Below are 16,290 nucleotides of genomic sequence, written 5' to 3' on the forward strand. Positions count from 1 at the left end.
AAGTGTACTGATATGATTGCTGAGGACTTCCGGTACCACAAGGAATGCATGACCAACTACCTGACAAAGCGTCTTCGTTCACAGGAAAAGACTAGTACTGCCACCACCCCATATGATGCTGCACTGAACCAACTCATATCTCGGATAGATGGGCCCCTGTTCAAAGAGAATGCCATATTCTTTGTTACAGCTTTGAGGGATGAATTCCGTAAATACTTGGAAAGCCATGGAGTTCACAATGTTACTTCATACAGATCTCAGTCCTTGATTGCCCGCCTTAGAAGGCACTATGAAGTAGGTGGCAATTGTAAAATAATGGTTGTGCCACAGAAAGGATGTTCTAGCCTGATATGCTCAGCAGAAATGAATGTTGGCTGCATGCTCTCAAAGTTGAAGGAACTTAAGGAGGAAACTGAAGAGGCAGAGTATGAAGAAGAAAGTGATGATGAGTTGACACCAGATGACATCATGGTCTCTTCCTACAACACTGCAAAGAGAATACGGAAGGAGCTCCAGGACCAACGTAAGCAGGCCCTGAAGGAAGCAAGAGAAGCCAGAACAGCTCAAGCCAGTGGAAGTCACCAGATGCCTGGAAGTATGACTGAAGACCTTTCACTGCAGCTAGAGATATCATACCTGGAGGCATCCCGAAGAGTGAGCTCTAACCTGTATAACCACCTGGCATGGATGATAACAGATTCATCTCCAGAGTTAGGTGAGGACGGCCGGGTGAAAGTCAGTCCTAAGCAGCAAGAACTAGTTCTCAACCTTGCCCAGGATGTCTGCCAAGCAGTTGCCAAGATCCCAACACTGAAACACGTTGGGACAGCTTTGCACATCCTTAAGGAAACCAGAAGCAAGTCGACTGTGTCACTCCTAAATAGATTTGGGAACTGCATCAGCTACAAAGAAGCACAGAGATATATTACAACAATGGCGATGGCAGTTGAAGAGCAGACTAGGGATGGTGCCTTCATACCAACGAACCTGAAGGTTGGACGATTCACACAGTTTGCATTTGATAACCTTGACTTCCAAGAGTACACAAAGGACGGACGAACACTGCATGGCACAACACACGTCATATTCCAGTACAAGAATCCAGATGAAGACCCCACACCAATGGTTAGTTTACCTCTACTGAAAACCCGCCAACCAGCCCTGGAATCTTCTCAGTCTTTTCAAACCAAGGAAAGCCACCTCAGTCTAAAAGATCATCAAAAGAGTCGCTCCCTGGTTGGAGTTGAAACAGAGCCTAAGCTTCCTTTGTGTCTAGCAGAACCTCTTGACCACCTGAGCATCCTCTGGCATTTGGTGCATAGCTGCCCTACTGTACTATTGGAGGACCTGAAACCAAGTTGCGCTGCTCCAACATGGAGTTAATTCCAAGCATTTCTCATCCCAGATACCACCCCTGCAACTGTGATCAGCTATGGCCCCTTCTTCCCCAAGTTACCAACAAACCCAGATGTGGTTGAACAATCTTTTCAGTACTGCATGGATGTGTCGAGAAAACATGGTCAAGAATATGCCATCATCACATGTGACCAAGCAATCTATGAGGTGGTTCTGAGTCTGCAAAAGAAGAACAAAGAGAAGTATACAAAACGTATATTGCACATGGGTGGCTTCCATATTGCTCAGAATTTCCTTGGAGCTATTGGGCATTTGATGCAGTCCACTGGAATTGAAGAGATCATGGTCGAAGCTGATGTCTGTCTCCGTGGAACAGCAAACAAAATCATCAATGGGAAAGACTACTATGCAATGCTCCACGCCCACACTATGGTGTATGCAGCCATGTTTTCCCTACACTGGGAAGCATTTGCCATATGGTTGGTCGATGAAGAGAAGGACCTGGAGTACATGTGTGTGCTTAGCAACAATGTCCAGGTACTCCTAGATGCCCTGTCAGAAGAGGATGTAGAGAAGGCCACTTCTGCGTGTGCTGATGCAACTGACCAACTGAAAAAGCTTTTATGTTTGATGGCTGAATTTGATAAGGCATGTACCTCACCTACCACAAAGCTATGGCTAATGTACATGGATATGGTGATGATTCTTAGAAGGTTCATCCATGCTGAGCGTGCAGGTCTGTGGGAGGAACACCTGGCTGAAGTGGAAAAGATGTTACCATACCTTGTAGCTGCTGGCCACTACAAGTATGTATCCTGCCTGCCCCACTACCTAGAAGCTATGAGAAGCTTGCCTACACTGGCTACAAACATCTATAGGGCATTCAAGGATGGGAAGTTCACTGTACGTCAAACAGAAGGATGGTTCAATGGTGTCTGGACAGACATGGCACTTGAAAAAACCTACAACCGTGATGCCAAGACAAAACTCTTCACTGGCATCAGTCAGCAGCCAGCGGCCATGGAGAAATACTTGAAAGCTCTTCCAGTTCTGACAGCTGTTTCAGAGCAGACAAAGGCTATGGCACACCTGGATGCAAATGTCACTAAACACCACGAGGACAAGGACAGCCAAGGTGCAAAGGAGGCAGAAGGTGTAAGGAAAATAGCAGATGTCATCAATAACCAGATGATCAATCCTTTCACATGTGAAGAACAGGAGCTGATCAACATTTCAACAGGCCACAAAGCTACATCTGCTGACTTGATCTGCGCTCATGAAAAAGGACTGGAGGCACTGGCTGCAGCAAGAAAAACAGACAGTGAGAAAGTAGCCCAAATTAAACTTTCAACCTTTGCAGCAAAGCCAAAGAAGTCAATGTCCATGGCATTCAAAGCCAAAAAGGTCTATGAGGAGGAGAGTGCAGTTGTGCGGAACCTGTACTTTGTTCAGGACTTAGAGGAAGACAGGAAGGTGGAAGTGTTTGGCCACGAATGGACAAGCTGCCCAGCCTCCCTGTTTGAGCCAGATCCGTCCCTTGACCAAAGTTACGCAATGCGTAAAAGGAAACAAGGCAGACTACCTGGCTGCAATCAAGACAGCCCTTGGCAGCACATGGGGGGAAGTGGACAAACTACCGCCGTCTGACAAGCCTGTTGTAATGGTAGTAGATGCCATGGCATTCATTCAACGTTACCAATATCTTGGGAGCAGCACCTTCCATGAACTGCAAGGAAAATACCTGAGGCAGCTCCTTGGAATCCTCCCAGACAAGTGTGACTGCATCCACTTTGTTGGGGATCGATATGATGTCTCCCCTGCTGAAAGTCTGAAAGGTGAGGAACGAGAGAAGAGAATGAAGACCTGCCCCAGCAAAATGAAGGAGTACAAGCCACATGATACTCTCCCTATACCTGAATGAAAAGGCTTCATTCACAATCCACTGAATAAAGCTAATCTGTTGAACTACATTGGGGAAGCATGGGCAGCTCAGAACAAGTCACTTCCTGCAGGATGCACACTTATTCTTGGTGGAATCTTTTGCGATCCTGGTCGCACTGTCCTGTTGTCAGCAGATTATCAGGTTGAACTTCCAGAACTTTCCTGTGAGAAACACGAGGAGGCAGATACCAGGATGTTTGCTCACATTGCATACTCAGTACAAATTCTGCACCACAAACGGGCTGTAGTGGTTGCGACTGACACAGATGTAGTCATGATGTGCATGTACTACATCACACACATGGATGGGCTGCAGGAGCTGTGGGTGAAGACGATGGATCTTTCTACCTGTTCATGTCATCACAGAAGCTCTGGCGGGGAAGTATGATGTTGGAGCTTCAGATCTTACATCCCTTCTCCTCAGCACCTACATACTTACCGGATGTGACACAATGAGCTATCTGTACAGAAGAGGAAAAAGGCGGGCCTACACAACTGCAATTAAACACCTGGCAGACCTTCTGCCGCTGTGCAGGTACGGTGACCCTGAGGAAAGCCTGGATGTTCACGAAGAAGTTATAACAGCAGCACGGCGATACATGGTGTCACTCTATGACAGGAGTGACTTTGGTGGTATTCTAGATGCACTGCGAGCCCATCTCTTTGTGAGCATCAAAGGAGACATGCGTTGCCTTCCACCAACCGAAGAGGCCTTCCTATTACACCTTCGCCGAGCCCTGCATCAGTTGGCTGTGTGTAAGCGGGCACACATGATTCACCCAACCTACCCAGCTGCCACTGATTTTGGGAGACAACTTGTCAATGGCAAATTGGTGGCAACCATGATGCTAAAAGAGGCAAAACCTTCTGAACTCAAACAAAGCAAATACTGCCGCTGCAAGAAAAGCATGTGTGCCCGAGGATGCTCTTGTGCAAGAGCCAATGTGAAGTGTGGCATTGCATGTCTCTGCACCGGAGACCCCAACAGATGTTCAAGGATTGAACTTGCGCTTGAAGACAGGGACACGTAAGTAGGCCATGTGTGTGTGTGTGTGTGTGTGTGTGTGTGTGCGTATATGTGTGTGCGTATATGTGTGTGTGTGTGTGTGTGTGTGTGTGTGTGTGTTCGAGAGAGGGGGTGGGTGCATCTTTTATCGCGCTGCTGTATAACCCACCCTGCCGGTCTTGTTTGTTGTCTCCTAGGTGGTGAGGGTGAAGGTCTGTCCCCAGAGCAATATCTGCAGTGTGCCACCCTCCTGATTATCCCACCTCACAGGGACCTGCACCTAGTTAATTAAGTTAAATTATTTTGTTCCATTAAAGCAATAGTTGTCATCTGAGGCAATAAAATAATGAAAGTTATTTTTCTGTATTATATTTCTTGTGTGACACATTTCCATTGGGAGAACAGGGTTATGTTTAAATTAAAAAGATGACTGGGCCATGATGTTTAATGATGTGGACATTAAAAAAAATGTTAAATATCCAGTATGTCTTTCGGAATTTTGAGAATAGCCTAAAATTCTGTTGAGGTTGTGAGCCTTTTGATCGCCAGTAGTGAAATCATCACAGATCCATTGATTTTGGTTGGATTTTTATAATTTTTTCTGTGGAATGAGTATACTGTTTGGTGAAAAGAATGGCATATTGACTGATGCCATAACTTGGTGGAATAGTGGATTGCCAATGAAGTAAAGATGAAAATATTGGAAAAAAGTGAGAAAACGCCTATTTTTTTTGCATTAAATTGAGCCAAAATCATGTAGAAATGTGTTTTAAGAGTTATTTTTTCAGTGGATGTTGTCAGCACATGTGTTCTGTGCATCTGGAATGCATTTATTGACAGCTTACCCAACCCACTGAGGATTTGAGGAAAACAATTATTTTTCACATTTTTCTGATAAAATTTAAAGGATGCATACACTAAAATGGCCACAATTTTTTTTCGCGATATTTCCGGTAGAGCAGACCCTCCAATTATTGGTTCTTAGGGTCAAAGTTAACAGAAAAAACACAAATAAAAAGTATGGCAGACCATGTCAGGTTCAACCCATTTTTGAGACTTTGGCTCCCCGATTATATATATATCTATACTACTGGTGTTTATTTTGTCCCAGTTTAATCGCCCAGTGTTCCTGGTTACTGACCTTATGATATGTTAATAACGTTTTATTTAATACTGACTTTTGGGACACTGTAGGAACTGATGTTAGGGTTAGGAGGTTGTAGCAACAGAGACGGAAAGCGGCGGGAACGTGTTGAATGTTTGTTTACAAAGAAGCTCTCAAAAATGGCGTCAGATCAAACAACGTAAATAGTTTACTTTGCTGAACGTGTGGGAACGAGGCAGCTTTCTTTTGGAGAGGTAAGACATTTGATTTTAACTCTTCAAGGAGCCAGGTACGGTAAGTTAGCAGTTAGGACATATATTGTAGGATTGTATGCGGGTAAAAAAAAAATCCAAACCATATTCCATTAACAAAATGTGAAAATGTATATTTGTTTCACTTTTTTACAAAGAATTCAACCCTCACCAAACATGAATTAGGGTTTGTTTTAATCAGGAGGTTTGACTGGTATATTCGGCATACAACAAACACACCTATAATCTCTTATTTTAATTTAACATCTTAACCCCACCTCCAACTCCTGATTTAGGCGCTCCGACTGGCCATTAGATTGGGGGTGATATCCCGAGGACAAACTAACTGTAGCCCCCAGGAGATTGCAGAACGCCCTCCAGAAGCGAGAGATGAACTGGGGTCCCCGATCTGACACCACGTCCTTGGGAAGTCCATGAAGCCTGAACACATTGGAAAGCATAACCTCCCGCCAATTCCGTGGCGGAGGCAACAACGCAATGGAACAAAATGAACCATTTTGGAAAATCTGTCAACAATGGTGAGGATAGCAGTATTTCCCCTCAGAAAGGGCAAACCTGTGACGAAATCCAGAGATATGTCCGACCAAGGTCGAGAGGGCACTGGAAGAGGGTGAAGTAGTCCAGCAGAGGGTCGATCACGAAGACTTGTGTCGGGCACACACAGGGCAGCGCCGCCACATACTCCTTGACAGATGGCCACGACCCCGCCGGGCCCACCAGAACCGTTGTCGCACCACAAACACGGTCCTTCTCACTCCTGGGTGACACAACAAGAGCAAACTGGTGTGGGCCCAATGGCCGACCTGAGACCTGAGCTCGGGAGGGACAATTAATCGGTCCCGGCGGACAGCCGACCGAGTAAGGTAAGTCAACGGTAGCACGTTTCACTTCCGCTCATCCACCTCCCATGACACAGCACCAATGACACAGGAACCCAGGAAGAATGGTCTCCGTCTGATTTAGGGAGAGAGTCAGTATCAAACAGTCGAGACAAGGCATCGGGTTTGGCATTCTTGGAACCGGGACGATATGACAGGGAGAAGTTGAAACGATTGAAAAACAGAGCCCACCTGGCTTGACGGGAGGCTCCTGAAATCGCAGATACTCCAGGTTCTTGTGGTCTGTCCACACCAAGAAAGGATGCTCCGCCCCTCCAGCCAGTGTCTCCACTCCTCCAACGCGCACTTTCACCACCAGCAACTCCCGATTGCCAACATCATAGTTCCTTTCAGCGCTGACAATCTCCAGGAGAGAAAAGCACAGGGGTGAAGCTTACCATCCGAGGCAAGGCGTTGAGACAGGATAGCACCCAGCCCAACATTGAGGCGTCCACCTCCACCACAAACTATCGGCCGGGATCAGGCATGGTATAGAACAGGAGCCGACACAAAACGTTCCTTCAGGACCCGAAGGCAGAGTCTGCTTGAGGGGGTCCACTCGTACCTGGACTTGGAAGAGGTCAGTTTATGCAATGGTGCAGCTACCGAACTGAAATTTCTGATAAACTTCCAATAGAAATTAGCAAACCCCAGAAACCGTTGAACCTCCTTGCGGTTAGTGGGGACAGGCCACTCTTTGACAGCTTTGACCTTCTCTGGATCCATGCTCATCACCCCCTCGGCCACCACAAAACCCAAAAAAGAAACCTTTGGAACATGAAACTCACATTTCTCCGCCTTGACACACAGGTCATTGATCAGCAGTTTCTGTAGAACGTAACGGACATGGTTAATATGTTCTGCAAGGTCACGTGAAAAAATCAGAATGTCATCAAGATACACAAACACAAAGACATTTAGCATATCTCGAAGAACATCATTGACAAAAGCTTGGAAAACAGCAGGGCATTGGTCAAACCAAAGGCATAACCAAATACTCATAATGTCCAGTAGGAGTGTTAAAGGCAGTCTTCCATTCATCCCCCTCCTAATCCTCACCAGATGATATCGCGTTTTGTAAGTCAAGCTTGGTAAACACAGTAGCGCCTTGCAACAGTTCAAAAGCGGAGGAGAGTAACGGGGAGGGGTACCTGTTTTTCACGGTGATGTCATTGAGTCCACGGTAGTTGATACAGGGTCGACAGACCCGTCCTTCTCATCCCAAAAAACAGCTCCGGCCGGTGAAGACGAGGGTCGGATGATACCAGCCTCCAAAGCTGAATCAATATAATCCTCTCGCCCGAATCTCAGGCGAGGACAGAGATACAGACGTCCCTTGGGAGGTGCGGTCCCAGGCAACAGGTCAATAGGACAGTCATAAGGCCGATGAGGGGCAAGGCAGTGGCTCTGGACTTGTTGAACACCTCCCCTAAATCCATGTAACAGGGCGCGGTACAGATGACAGGTCAGGAACCCTCTCCGTCACCGTAACCTCCGGGTTCTGGGCAGGAAGAACGGAAGGTTCAGGGTCAATCCGGGGTAGAAACCAGAGCCATAGACAACACACCCAGGGGAGGGTGAGGGAACGACCCCCTCCGAGCCCCCAGCCGGTCTGGAGTGGAAGCACTTGCTGGAACAATCCACCCCCCAACCCGTGACAACCCCATGGTCCAGTCAATAAGAGGGTTGTGTTCACGAGGAGCCAGGGAAATCCAAGAATAACTGGAGGGGGAGAGGAGTTAACCAGGAAAAAATGTCATAGTCTCTGTATGATGGTCAGGAAAACTCAGAGTGACAGGAGAGGTTCGATGAGTTACCTGCCATAGAAACCGACCATCCAACGCAGTAGCCCAGCGGAACAGGAATCGGAATAGACCTCAGTCTCAATTCTCTAGCCAGAGAAATAGCCATGAGACTGACGTCAGCCCCAGAATCCACCATAACCTTCAGAGGCCTGGAGATCTCCGTGGAGGCAACAGTCACAGTAAATAAGGGGCGAGAGGGGCTGTTAGTAACAGAAGTATGGCTCACCAGGACCCTCTCTTTCACTGGCGAGCCTCTCCTTTTACTGGACACCGTCCAATGAAATGGCCACGCTGTCCACAGTAGATGCAGAGCCGCCGTCTGGATCCTCCTCCATCTCTCCTTTCTCCGCGAGAGGGTGCTCTGCCCAGCTGCATAGGCTCCTCCCCTTTGCAGCCTGCGACGGTGAACCCACAGGTTAGAGGCGATGAGGGCATGCCACGCCCACCGGAAAGAACCCTGTCGTAATTCCGTGATGAAGTCTTCGGCGGCCTCTCTCCTTCTCACGTTCAAACAACCGTTTGTCGATTTTTATGGCCAGCCGATGAGAGCGGCGTCGAGGGTCCTCAGGAAGATCTAATGCGCCGGTGATCTTTCGCGCAGCTGGACAAACCACACAGAAAAGCATCCATAAGAGCAGTCTGATTCCAACCGCTCTCTGCCGCCCGTGTGGAATTCAATGGCGTAATCAGCCACTCCCCGCCGACCCTAGCGAAGATGTACCAGCATCCGGGCCGCCTCTCTACCGAGTGGCGTGCTGGAATATCTGGGTAAAAGTCTTAGAAAAGAGAGCAAACGAGTTACACAGAGAGCGAATTCCTGGCCCGCCGTAGCCCATCCCTCAGCCCGTCCAGTCAGATGAGAAATCAGGTAGGCTATTTTATTTTTCTTTCCGTAGGATAATGGACTGACTGGAGCTCAAAGTGTAAAACCACACGCGTCAAAGTGCTCGACAGTCACCAGACTCACCCGGAGAAACGCTTCGGAGAACAGGTGAGGTATGGCAGGAGAACCAGCAGATGACTGGACGGCGGAGCAGCAGGATCCACACACCTCCCGAGAGTCCAGTGGCAGGAACCGGGTCCAAGGAGCCTTGAGCGGTGGGCGGGGTCGGACACAAACTGGATAGCCTGGAACTGTGTTGACAGAAGGGAAACCTGATCGGCAACGGCCCGCTGGAAGCCCCTGCTGGCTCCGCCATCCCACGCAACTCCCGCTGGATAGCAGACAGCACTTCCTCAAACTGATGAATCCGCTGTCCTTGGGCTCGTGAGCGTTCTGTACCTCGTCGCGAGTTGGCGGGGTCCATGTTGTGGCGAAATTGTACTGTCACAACCACAGGTAAATGGACCCACAATGCACAACTCAGGATCGCGGGGTTGCAAAATGTTTATTGCAAAAGGTCAGACAACACTCACAGGCAAAGGTATCCCAAAAGTGGCAGGCAAAAGGGTAAATCCAAACACAGGCAAAAGTCGAAATCCAAGGAATACACAAAACGATAGGGACACACAGGGAATAACGCTCGAAGGCTGTACTCAGGTGAAGCAGACAATCTCGCTCTGGGGTAAGGGGAAGACTGAACTTAAATACACTAAACAGAAAGGATAATGAGACACAGGTGCAGAACATTAGGGCGGGGATGAACAATCACTGACAACAGGAAGTAAACAGAAAACACAAGAAACAACAGGGAACCTTCACAATAAAACAGAAATGTTAACATGACCTGAAACAAAAAACAAAACACAAGCGTGACACAGGAGCGGAACGTGACATATGCAAGTTTACAGTGTTGCCAATGTATGTGTGTGAGCTGATTTATACAAGATTAATAAGTAAGTTTTATATGTAGAAATAGATAAATGAACAACACAAACAAATGAATGATTGAATGCATGCTTTAATTAGTTAGCGTACAGTATCAGAGAATTCACAGATTCATAGTCTTCTGCTGTCAGAGACTAAATCCACCAGGTAACGAGGACTAACGATGAACAGGTGGCACAACAGCTGAAACAAATGAGACAATCACATCAGGGGTGGTGATGGCGCAGTGGGTATGATGCGTGCCTTTGGTGTGGGAGACCTGGGTTCGATTCCCACTGCGATACATCAACCAATGTGTCCCTGAGCAAGGCACTTAACCCCTAGTTGCTCCAGAGGCGTGCGACCTCTGACATATACAGCAAATGTAAGTCGCTTTGGATAAAAGCTAAATGACATGTAATGTAATGTCACAAAGTAAAAACAGACTTTCAAAATAAAAGAGGGAACAGAGCAAAACAGAAAATCAAGACTACCACAATAAGACAGAACACGGAACAAAATACCAAAACCCTGACATAACTTAGGATACGATACGATACGGATAAGAGTTGTTTTTAGCAGCTGTAGAGCCTTTTTATCCTTATGATGTCCCAGTAGGACAAGCCCCAACTCTGGCCGATCTGGACGTTATGGTATGGGATGGGGGTGATGGTGTCCTGCCCGTTGATGGAGAAGGCTGTTCTTGCATATTCCATGATGGAGGAGTAGTCGTAGGGAGTGTTCAGGTTGTTGGTGTCCTGCTTGTCGAAGTTGTAGGCCTCGTGAGGCTCGATGTTGGCCCAATTGATTGTGACGTAGTTGTCGCGATCGCTCCTGGTCTGTTCGTGCCGGAAGCCCAGAGCGTGGTTGAACTCGTGCTGGATGATGCCGTAGTAGACGCAGCCCGGCCTCTGCAGAGAGAGAACCTGAACGCCTCCCACTTTGCCCAGAAAGGATAAACATCCTGATTGGTTCTCCACGCTGACGTAGTCGGTCTCGTTGTTACGGGGCACGAAGCGGATACAGGTTGTCCTGTGGAAGCCCTGCAAGGCGTTGACAATCAGCTGATTCTCTGAGTTGGTGTACTCACTGCTCACGGTGTAGGGGACCGGCACCAGGCCGCTGGAGTTTTTCTTCCAGAAGCAGTTCTGGTTAGTGCATATGAGGGCGTTTCTAGTTCTGGGAACCAGCAGGTCTCCTTCCAGCAGGATCTCATCGCTGCCCTTGTTGGAGGTGAGAATCCCGGTGGTGATGTCGACGGTGTCTGGAAGAGGAAGGGCCTGAGAGAGGCCGAGCAGCAGCAGCAGCAGCAGCAGGCTGGCAGAGGGACTCATCTTCAGGGTCGGTCTGGAGGCTGTGGGGCTTCTCTGGAGAGCTGCTGTGGAGAGACTCCTCGGAGCTCGATGTTTGACTCAGTTCAGTCCAGGGTCTTTATACTCTCCTCTACAGGTGTGTCTGCAGGAGACTTATGGGTCAGGGTCAACACCGCTAGGCCTGAACATACCTCTGAAGGGAGGACTCCACAGACAAACAAACAGTCCTCTGTCCAGTTTATCCTCATTGTGAACATAGCTGCACTGAGCTCAGCTGGTTTTTATTTTTCTTTGGTTTACAAATGGCTTTTTATCAACCTGTATCAAAGTCTATATGTACAAATTAAATGTGTGTGACCGAAATACTGTTTCTTCACTCTCTGATGAGCTGCGTGATTGAAATCCCCATGTGCACCTTTTATGACAAGCTGAAGAAGAAGGTAGGGAAGGAAATAAGAAGGAAAGGAAGAATGTAGGCTCTTCCCTACATACTTCTTTCCTTCTCTACGTCCTCTTACTGTGTAGCTGCTGCTCTGCACACACACACACACACACACACACACACACACACACACACATTCAGAAGAGTAGGATGTGTTTTATAAACTCCTCTGAAGCAGAAATAAAGAAATGGCGTGGAGTACGTGCAGTATGTGCAGTATGTAGAATACGTGCAGTATGTGGAGTACGTGCAGTACGTGCAGTATGTGCAGTATGTAGAATACGTGCAGTACGTGGAGTACGTGCAGTATGTGCAGTATGTAGAATACGTGCAGTACGTGGAGTACGTGCAGTACGTGGAGTATGTGGAGTATGTGGAGTACGTGGAGTACATGACAGGTGGAGGTGTGTTTAAAGGTGGATGTGTCAGCGCTACAGGTTTCTCTCTCTGCTGACCTTTAACCTCTCCGTGTTTAACACAGCATCCTCCACCTTTGTCTGGCTCCAGACTCTCTGCAAAGAGACAACCAGGTCAGAACCAGCACTCAGGGTTCAGGTCAGCTGACCTCTGGACTCCACCTGACTCAGAGACCTTCAGTGTGTGTGTGTGTGTGTGTGTGTGTGTGGGACATGGGGGACTCGAGTCACACGACTTGACTCGAGTTAGACATTCATAAAAGACTCGACTTGACTTTGACTTGATATTCATGACTTGAGACTTGACGTAGACTTGAGTCAAATGACTTGAAATGACTTGATTTTCTGTTTAATAAATATATATTTTTCCCCCTCTGATATTGAGGAGGAGTTAACTTTATGATTTTAGTGCTGTTGCGTGCGCAGGAACCGTAGATATGATGACGCGGCGCGCGGCTGCAGTTATGGAGCGTCTGTCATAGTGTTATGTTATGTTGGTGGCATTGATTCTTAATTTCCCACGAAGCTGATCGCGGTTACGTGCCAGGTTAAAGGTCAGCAGAGAGAGAAACCTGTAGCGCTGACACATCCACCTTTAAACACACCTCCACCTGTCATGTACTCCACGTACTCCACATACTCCACATACTACACGTACTGCACGTACTGCACGTACTCCACATATTCCACATATTCCACATACTCCACGTACTCCACGCCATTTCTGCATTTCTGCTTCAGAGGAGTTTATAAAACACATCCAACTCTTCTGAATGTGTGTGTGTGTGTATCTGTGTGTGTGTGTGTGTGTGTGTATGTGTGTGTGTGTGTGTGTGTCTATACACAATGAGGATAAACTGGACAGAGGACTGTTTGTTTGTCTCTGGAGTCCCTCCCTTCAGAGGTTTACCCATAAGCCTCCTGCAGACACACCTGTAGAGGAGAGTATAAAGACCCTGGACTGAACTGAGTCAAACATCGAGCTCCGAGGAGTCTCTCCACAGCAGCTCTCCAGAGAAGCCCCACAGCCTCCAGACCGACCCTGAAGATGAGTCCCTCTGCCAGCCTGCTGCTGCTGCTGCTCGGCCTCTCTCAGGCCCTTCCTCTTCCAGACACCGTCGACATCACCACCGGGATTCTCACCTCCAACAAGGGCAGCGATGAGTTCCTGCTGGAAGGAGACCTGCTGGTTCCCAGAACCAGAAACGCCCTCATATGCACTAACCAGAACTGCTTCTGGAAGAAAAACTCCAGCGGCCTGGTGCCGGTCCCCTACACCGTGAGCAGTGAGTACACCAGATCAGAGAATCAGCAGATTGTCAACGCCTTGCAGGGCTTCCACAGCACAACCTGCATCCGCTTCGTGCCCCGTAACAACGAGACCAACTACATCAGCGTGGAGAACAAAGCAGGATGTTTCTCCAGTGTGGGCAAATTGGGAGGCAGACAGGTTCTCTCTCTGCAGAGGCCGGGCTGCGTCTACTACGGCATCATCCAGCACGAGTTCAACCACGCTCTGGGCTTCCGGCACGAACACACCAGGAGCGATCGCGACACCTACGTCAGGATCAATTGGACCAACATCGAGCCTGAGGAGGCCAAAAACTTCAACAAGCAGGACAGCAACAACCTGAACACTCCCTACGACTACAACTCCATCATGGAATATGCAAGAACAGCCTTCTCCATCAACGGGCAGGACACCATCACCCCCATCCCCAACCATAACGTCCAGATCGGCCAGAGGCAGGGCTTGTCCTACTGGGACATCATAAGGATCAATAAGCTCTACAGCTGCTAAAAAAAAACATCTTATCCTAAGTTATCAGTTATGAAAACAAGTTTCTGTTCAAATATTCTTTAAGCAGACAGCAGAAGACTATGAATCTGTGAATTCTCTGATACTGTTCGCTAACTAATTAAAACATGCACTCAATCATTCATTTGTTTGTGTTGTTCATTTATCTATTTCTACATGTAAAACTTACTTATTAATCTTGTGTAAATCAACTCACACACATACATTGGCAACACTTTAAACTTGCATACAGTTTTTGTTCGATTGGGAAACGACAGTGGGAGTCACATGTGCAAAACTCAAACTACAGTCTGAGCCAACAGGTAATCTATACTTATCAGCTCCAGACCACCCCTCCCTTCTGGGCCAGCTCCTTGATGGAGACCAGGGGAGGTGCAGGGGGATCCTGGGGATAAATAATTATATATATTTATATGTAATTAATAATATATATTATTATATTATATTATTATCATAATAATAATTATATAATAATAATTAATAATTATTAATATTATATAATAATAATAATAATAATAATAATGGGAGACATCATTTTTTCGAAATAAGCACAAAAAAAACATTAATAAAGCTACAAAAAACATCTGAAAAATTGTTGACCAAAACTTAGAAAAAAATATTGAAAAAATATTGAAAAAAAACAACAAAACGTCAGCATTTTTTTTTTTTATATAAAAAATTATCCCAAAATATCTCGAAAAAGGCAACAAAAAAGTCATATAATTGTCCAAAAAAAGGCAACAAAAACTCGGAATGGTAAAACATTACAAAAAGCCCCCCCCCCACTGTACATTATGTCTATGGTTTGACCTGCTCTCCTCTTACCTCTCCTTAATTACTATTTTACAGTTTAATTATTCTTACTGTAAATGAAAACAAAGCAAAATATTGTGATTTCTTTTTCCCCAGTAAATTACTTGTCAATTGCTGCCAGTTTTATGGGTACTATCTAATTAATTTGAGATAGTCTATAACTCATTTTTTTTGGAGAAAATGTCTTATTATTCTGAGAAGAATAAGTCAATATTTTGAAAAAGTTTGTCATTATTGTTGGAAAAGTTCTCATTATAAAGACTTACTTGACTTACTACTTATTTTTTTGTTATCACGTTGGCAAAAATAAGTTTCTATATTGTCCAAAAAGTCAGCACATACAATTATTATTATTTTATACCATGGTCTGGGTGAATACTCGATTCTGATTGGCTGCAGGGTGTCCATTAAAAAGTGATATAGGACACCTAGTAAAGGAGTTCGGTGAAACTGACGCGCTACATTAAATCAATAAGGAAATGTGGATTTATTATTTCCAACTCGTCCTCTGAACACCACAGGATGGCGCTAAAACACACAGGCTGCAAGAAGTCAGTTCTACTGGCCCTCTGGACTGACTCAGTTTCACAGAGAATAATGTTATCTCACATCCCGTTCACTGTTCAGCTCGCTGCTTCAGGCTGCGCCGCTGCACCCTACAGCAACGTTACACATCGCGGATCAAATTCTTCGTAAAAGTCGTTATATTATTTTGGGGACAATGACATGGCTGATGGCTAGCTTGTCTTGTTGTTCAACATACTGTCAAATTATTTTTACTGATTGCCAACTGTACACAATGTTATTGACTTTGGATCTTGCTAGCATAGCGTTAGCTTTCTGGCTCGTAGCTAAACTGAAGGGTTCTATCAGCTGAGCGGACTATATAAATATCTCCGGTTGCTAAGGGAGGCAAGTCGTATCTAAGGTTCTTCCTAATTCCTGGTGGAGAGAATAGAACAACGTTTGCATTGCATATAATAAGAACCTGATGGATAGGAATGATTGTTCCAGGTATTAGTCAAACCGTCAGGCGTAACCAGGGAAACGGAGTTATTGTTTGGATAAACTTTAGATTTCGATTGTAAAACTAATTAAAATATGAACTAATGTTTTAAAAATATGTTATATGGCAAGTGACCATGGTATAAGCGGGTTAATGCCCTTCGAGGTGTCCATTGTCAGGTATTAATGGACTTCGGCGGAGGCTGCGCCGTCGGACGGTTCACGCCTCGCCGTCGTCCATTAATACCTGACAATGGACACCTCGTCGGGCATTAACCCTTACTTATACGAGAGAGCCTCAACCTATGGCCT

General features: G+C 46.4%; 2 protein-coding genes across 2 annotated transcripts; one reads left to right on the top strand and one right to left on the bottom strand.

Annotated features, from left to right (window-relative positions):
- Window positions 1-10,745: 10,745 nt before the first annotated feature.
- LOC120549830 (high choriolytic enzyme 1-like) lies at window positions 10,746-11,654 on the bottom strand. The gene has a single exon (XM_039787002.1). The coding sequence runs from the start codon at window positions 11,502-11,504 to the stop codon at window positions 10,746-10,748; it is 759 nt and encodes a 252-aa protein (XP_039642936.1). The 5' UTR covers window positions 11,505-11,654.
- A 1,689-nt stretch (window positions 11,655-13,343) lies between these two features.
- On the top strand, window positions 13,344-14,265 carry LOC120549831 (high choriolytic enzyme 1-like). The gene has a single exon (XM_039787003.1). It carries the CDS (start codon window positions 13,390-13,392, stop codon window positions 14,140-14,142), a length of 753 nt encoding a protein of 250 aa, XP_039642937.1. The 5' UTR covers window positions 13,344-13,389; the 3' UTR covers window positions 14,143-14,265.
- Window positions 14,266-16,290: the final 2,025 nt, after the last annotated feature.

Source organism: Perca fluviatilis, chromosome 20, assembly GCF_010015445.1.
Source record: "Perca fluviatilis chromosome 20, GENO_Pfluv_1.0, whole genome shotgun sequence".
NCBI classification, from domain to species: domain Eukaryota; kingdom Metazoa; phylum Chordata; class Actinopteri; order Perciformes; family Percidae; genus Perca; species Perca fluviatilis.